Raw genomic sequence first — 6,000 nt, 5'->3', positions numbered from 1 at the left:
ACACTGCGGGTGGGAGTGCAGACTGGTGCAGTCATTATGAAAAACAGTATGGAATTTCCTCAAAAAATTAAATATGGAATTACCATTTGACCCAGTGATCCCACTTCTAGGAATATATTCTAAGAAATCTGAAACACCAATCAGAAAGAATGTGTGCACCCCTTTGTTCATAGCAGCACAATTTACAATAGCTAAGATCTGGAAACAGCTCAAGTACCCATCAGTAGATGAGTGGATAAAAAAGCTGTGGTACATGTACACCATGGAATACTATGCAGTAGTAAAAAAGGATCTCTTAGCCTTTGAGACAGCATTGGAGGGACCTAGAGACTATTATGCTAAGCAAAATAAGCCAGTCAGAGAAAGACAAGTATCACATGATCTCACTCATATGTGGAATCTAATGAAAAAAATAAACTGTTAAACAAAATAGATCCAGACACACAGAAGCATGGAACAAACTGTTGAATGTCAGAGGGAAGGTGGGGGAGGGTTGACGGGTGGGAAGAGATCCAAAGAACTTGTATGCATTTTTGCATAACCCGTGGACACAGACAATAGGGTGGTGGAGGCTGGGGCAGGGGGCAGGGGTGGGCTATAAGGGGTCAATAGGAGAAAAAAGGGCCATATGTAATACTTTCAACAATAAAGATGTTTTTTAAAAATAAAATTTATGTCAAATTTAGTGGAAAACTGAAAAAAATGTTTTTTTCTCTTCCTTAGTTTTTAAATTTGTCCTAGAACCTTTATAACAGTTTCTAAGTAACAACTATCAAGCTGATAGTTCACAGATCATTTTACTATATTACCTACCGAACTGATAATTGCAGTAAGAGAATTAACAAATTCCCAAGGAGCTACCTCAAGGACTTTCAAGACAGTGTAAAGAATACGTATTTTCATATGGTAGAATATGGCTTTAATACACAGAACAAAAATATTAATGTGTGAACAAAATATGGTCAAAATATAAGTCTACACTGAATATATGTGGAAAAGATATTTAATTGTAAAATAGAAAAGTAGGCCAGAGTAATTGTTTCTTAAGGGTAATTGCTTCTTTTTACAGTATAGATCATCTAGTAGGGCCTTAGGGTTAAACATTTTCATAAAGCAATAAAACATTAATGTAAGAAATAAAGCAAGAAAAACTGTATGAAGTTACATTTTACAAAAAAAGAATAAACAGTATGTCAGAGTGTAATGTTCATACATTGTGGAATTCGACAATATTGTGATGAGAGCAGTCGCAGCACAGACATACAGCTTTCACAGGGAAAAGTAAAAGTTATGGTAGACATCTCTATAGCATTACTGCGGTACAAAAAGTTCTTGTTCTACATACAAAAGCATTTTTTTCCATAAGAATAATTTCCTGGGGGAGGGAGGGGAATGAGTCCATGAAATATTTCAAAAACCCATATGCTTTGAGTTTTCCAAAAACATTATCTTTAAACATACTGCCTTAAAGTGCTTTCATGTGGAAATCATGATGGAAGGCACAGAATACAGTTTCACGTCCCCACTATGAAATTTTCAAAAAAGCATAGATTTTGTAGTTTGCAAATTCAAGTTATCTTGTAAGCTGCTCCTTCCAAGAACACTATCATTCCAATAAAACCAGCTGCTAGTTTACTTAGTTAAGATGACCTACAGAATAAAAGGAGGGTTTTTTCCCCGAATAACTTTCATTATCTTTGTGGGGAAAATACCTATGCAAGTGATACATTTTGAAATTATAAAACATGCAGGATATGTACAAACACAAAGTTTAAAAAATATTTGCTTCATATACATGTAAATCTACTTGGGTATAGCTGAAGTTGAACAAATATAAAAATTTGTTTTCTAAAAAATGTTTTCTGAGAATCTGAGACAACTTAAAGCTGTACAAACATTTCCTGGGAGAAATCTTCTCTTCATACAGAAGCTTTAACGTACAGGAGCAATTCCAGTATCAGTCCACCACATAATTATGACACATTTGGTCTAATCAACGATCACCCTTAAAACTGTTCTGTTTCTGAGAAATTAAGGTTCGTTCGTACTAAAATCAAAAAGAATTCACAAAAACAGTGGCTTATTGTGTTTTTGGATCTCTTCAACAATCTTTATCAACTCATTTAGAACTGTAAAAAAAACAAAAACTATTTACAGAATTCAGTTTTAAATACATTTGACAACTTCAAAAGTTTTATGTTACAAGGATTCAGACCACATGGCTTTAGTCCAATTATCAATCTTCTAGTATCCTGTCTTCCCATGACTGCACCTTACTGTGTACAGTTCAAGATTGTATTCTTTCTTGACCAAAAGTAACTCAAACTACATGTTCATTTCAACTAAACAGCTTCTTTATTAGTCTGAAGACGAGTCATAGCTTCTAATTTCTGTCTGTAGGCTTCTGCTTCCTGTTCTTTCTTTAGAAGCTGCTGTCGATATTTTTGGGCTTCTCGGTTTGCTTCATCCAGCTGTTTCTGAAGAGCTTCTCTCTCCTAATTAAGCAAACAAAAAGTTGTTTTTTTCAATTTTTTGCACAAATACATTATTAACATCTACAAGCATGGATCCTTTAACAAAAAAATAGTAGCTAAAAATAGTTACCTATTGATATTTCCTAGACAAGTTGCCTTTTCAACCAATTCACTAATAATTAAAGCCCCCAATTTTGTGTTCCACACTGTGAGATACAGATTGCAGGTTTGTTGTTTTTTTTATCTCAAAGAAATTATCCCCTAATTAGATATAAGACTAACATAATGAACCCAAATAGGTACCTGTACTCTGATATGTACTACAAAAACTGGTGAAGAACTTTAAGACGGAAATATACCATCATAGCTCTCCATATCTTTATCTGCATTTTTATTTAAAGATAATACTTAAGAAATAAAAATAAAAAAATAAAGATAATACTTAAAAACAGTATTTATTAAGCACTCATTATATGACAAAACAAGGTGGTTTCCAAGGACAAGCCTCTAAGACAGATATTATGCCCATTTTACAGATGAGGAAAATGATGCTCAGAGATGATGTGGCTTTTTCATGGTAACATGGATACGAGTCAGGTTTGTGAGATTCTAATATTACTGCTTATAAAACTATCTTTCTCAATGATAGCGAGCAAGATTCCTCATCTCTAAAATGAAGAGTGTTGGTATAAATTAGTGTTTCCTAAATTATATCATTTTACAAATCAATAAAGTACTAATTTCTCTATTGTGACTAGTGAATTATTCAGGTGTAAAATATATGTACTGAATTTCTCAATAAATTGAGAGTTGAAACAAATCTGGTCCTCCTCCTCATTCTGGCCCTATCCAGCTGCCCAAGGGAAAACATTTCACGGGTTCTTTTCCCATACCTCTAGTAAGCACAAGAACAAAAGCTCACCCTGCACACCCCCAAGCTCAAACACCTTACAGAGGCCCAGGATCTACTAGTGTGGTGGGGGCTGAGAGTAAGACTATTAATCATAAGAAAGGCCACACTCACACTGGACAAGACACTTGACCAGAAGAAACTGAAGGCAAGGGGTCAGCATCTTGCTGGGGAAAGGGGCAGTGTGAGAGTCCATCCACTGCCTTCTTGACCCTTACCCATTGTGAAACCAAAAATTCCCTCTTCTTCATTATTCTCATGGTCCACAAGGGGGAGCATATTTACTACTTCTGCCTTCCTGTAAATCCCATTCCCTTCCCTACACTGGGAATAAAGCTACATCTAACATTTATTTTTCCCATGGGTTCATCAAATGTGGGAGTGGTTGACTACAAAAGTAGCATTCAAATCTTCCAATTACACAAAATGTACAATTAGAAAAAATATCTGCTCTTCATCTGCAATTTAAGAAATTCCCAAGCCCTACTTTGCTATCCTTTTCTTTTTTTTTTTTTTTAATATATTTTATTGATTTTTTACAGAGAGGAAGGGAGGAGATAGAGAGTTAGAAACATCGATGAGAGAGAAACATCGACCAGCTGCCTCCTGCATATCTCCCACTGGAGATGTGCCCGCAACCCAAGTACATGCCCTTGACCGGAATCGAACCTGGGACCTTTCAGTCCGCAGGCCGACGCTCTATCCACTGAGCCAAACCGGTTTCGGCTGCTATCCTTTTCTTACCCACTCCTTATCCCAGGCAAGATAACAGAGTAGGAACAAGACAGAAAGAACACCCAAAAGATGAGCCTCATGTAAGCAATCAACGCCAGTCCCCTGGCAGTGAACCATGGAAGACAGAGCACAACAATGGGAAAGGGGAGATGGGGCTGCTTCCCCAGGAGCGACCCTCACCAGCTAGCAGGAACACTTACAGCTATTCGTACGTGTTATCAAATTTCACTTGTGTTAAGAAATAAGATCCTTTGGTAGCCAAAGTTTTGAATGTGGATAAAAGAAATTTGCCCTGATTTGGTAGGAAAAATTAAAACAGATACTCTAAGGTATCTTTTCCTGGTAGCTATTTATTAACATTTAGAAACAGCAAGGGAGTCACAATTATTTCAAAGGATAAAAGCAAACTGAGATAAATAGTCTAATAGTGAATACAGTTTAATCCTATTTTCCTTATTTTATATTTTTATTTCAACTAGAATGTATCTTAATATACGTTAAAAGCATAGTTAACATTAAAGTTTGTGTTTTCATTTTTTACTTCTCAGAAATATAGGTATTTGGGTAAAGAATCTTTTTGCCATCTCACTTTGCAAAAAAATAAAAATCTCTAAAAAGTGGAAAATATTATTTCTTATTTTACTCAAAAGATCCTGTTTCCAAATTCATTTGTTCATTTACTGGACATATTTACATGTAAGATACTTTCTAAATGCAAACAGTAATTTGGTTGTTTTGCATATAAATAGTGCAACAGACTCACATTTTAGTTTTATATTTAAATAGAAATGCCAATCTAATGGCTTTGACCTTTTGCAATAAAACCACAATAAAAAGAATTTTGACATTTTTCAATAAACATACTAATATTATTAGTATTAAATAATTGTACTAATATTAATACTAAAGTATTTTTCCTTTAACAGACTAACATTGAAAAATTCCAAAAACATAAATTCTGATAAGATTTGGTGGCAATAAAAGAAAATATTTGTCTTATACAACTCCAACAAAAGCAATATATTACTACTGCATTAGGCAATGGGACAACAGAGCAAGGAAAGACCTGAGCTTGCTTTTTCATTTTCAAACAAGATTCTTGAATTCTGCTTCAGCTAGTAGCAATTATCTTTTACTGAGCACTTACGATATGCCTACCATTGTACTAGTCCTTCACATGTACCCTCCTTTAAACCTTACACAATCTGATAACGGAGGTGCTATTATTTTCCCCTTTTTATTGGTGGGGAAGCCAAGCCTTCAAAGGTTAAATTAACTTGATCAATATCATACAATCAGAAAATTATAGAGTATAATTTAAATCTAAATCTGAGTCCAGACCCATATTCTTAAATTACTAAATGTTTTGTTTAGTTTTGTTTTTTAACATGGAAACTGGACAGGGTGTGTGAGCTGTCTGTTTGTTTGTGTGTAAACATCAATTTTTTAACTGCCATAAGCCAAATATGAACCTAGTTTTATAAATAAAGTTTTATTGAAATACAGCCATACCTACTCATTTCCAAATTGTCTGTGGTTGCTAACCTGCCACAATGACAGAACTAAGTAGCGAAACACAGACTATATGGCCTAGAAAGCCGAAATTATTTGCTAACTGGCCCTTTACAAAAAAATTTTGACTACTCCAGCGCTAGAAAAAAAAATTATCAAAAAGGGATATGACTGCCCAACCACAGTGGCTCAGTGATTGAGCGTCAACCTATGAACCAGGAGGTCACGGTTAGATTCCCGGTCAAAGTACATGCCCAGGGTTTCGAGCTCGATCCCCAGTGAGGGGTGTGCAGGAGGCAGCTAATCAATGATTCTCTCTCATCATTGATGGTTCTCTCTCTCCCTCTCCCTTTCTCTCTGAAGTCAATA

At 35.2% G+C, this 6,000-nt stretch overlaps 1 protein-coding gene across 11 annotated transcripts in view; it reads right to left on the bottom strand.

The window, feature by feature from the left end:
* Nucleotides 1-912: 912 nt before the first annotated feature.
* The window catches only part of GABPB1 (GA binding protein transcription factor subunit beta 1), a 66,480-nt gene continuing 61,392 nt past the window's right edge, over nt 913-6,000 (bottom strand). For 9 of the 11 annotated variants that reach the window (XM_070423061.1, XM_070423102.1, XM_070423078.1 and 6 more), the window contains one exon: nt 913-2,495. In XM_070423061.1, coding sequence (XP_070279162.1) covers nt 2,343-2,495 — 153 coding nt within the window. In that variant the 3' untranslated portion in view covers nt 913-2,342. The remainder of the gene's footprint in view (nt 2,496-6,000) is intronic. The other 2 variants (XM_070423096.1, XM_070423138.1) reach the window with 1 other exon arrangement.

The sequence above is a fragment of the Myotis yumanensis genome, unplaced genomic scaffold (genome assembly GCF_028538775.1).
Source record: "Myotis yumanensis isolate MYYU_CA2020_CCGP unplaced genomic scaffold, mMyoYum1.0.hap1 SCAF_1, whole genome shotgun sequence".
Lineage (NCBI taxonomy): Eukaryota > Metazoa > Chordata > Mammalia > Chiroptera > Vespertilionidae > Myotis > Myotis yumanensis.
The sequence above is the reverse complement of the archived record's forward strand: the minus strand, read 5'-3'. Positions and strand labels throughout refer to the sequence as shown.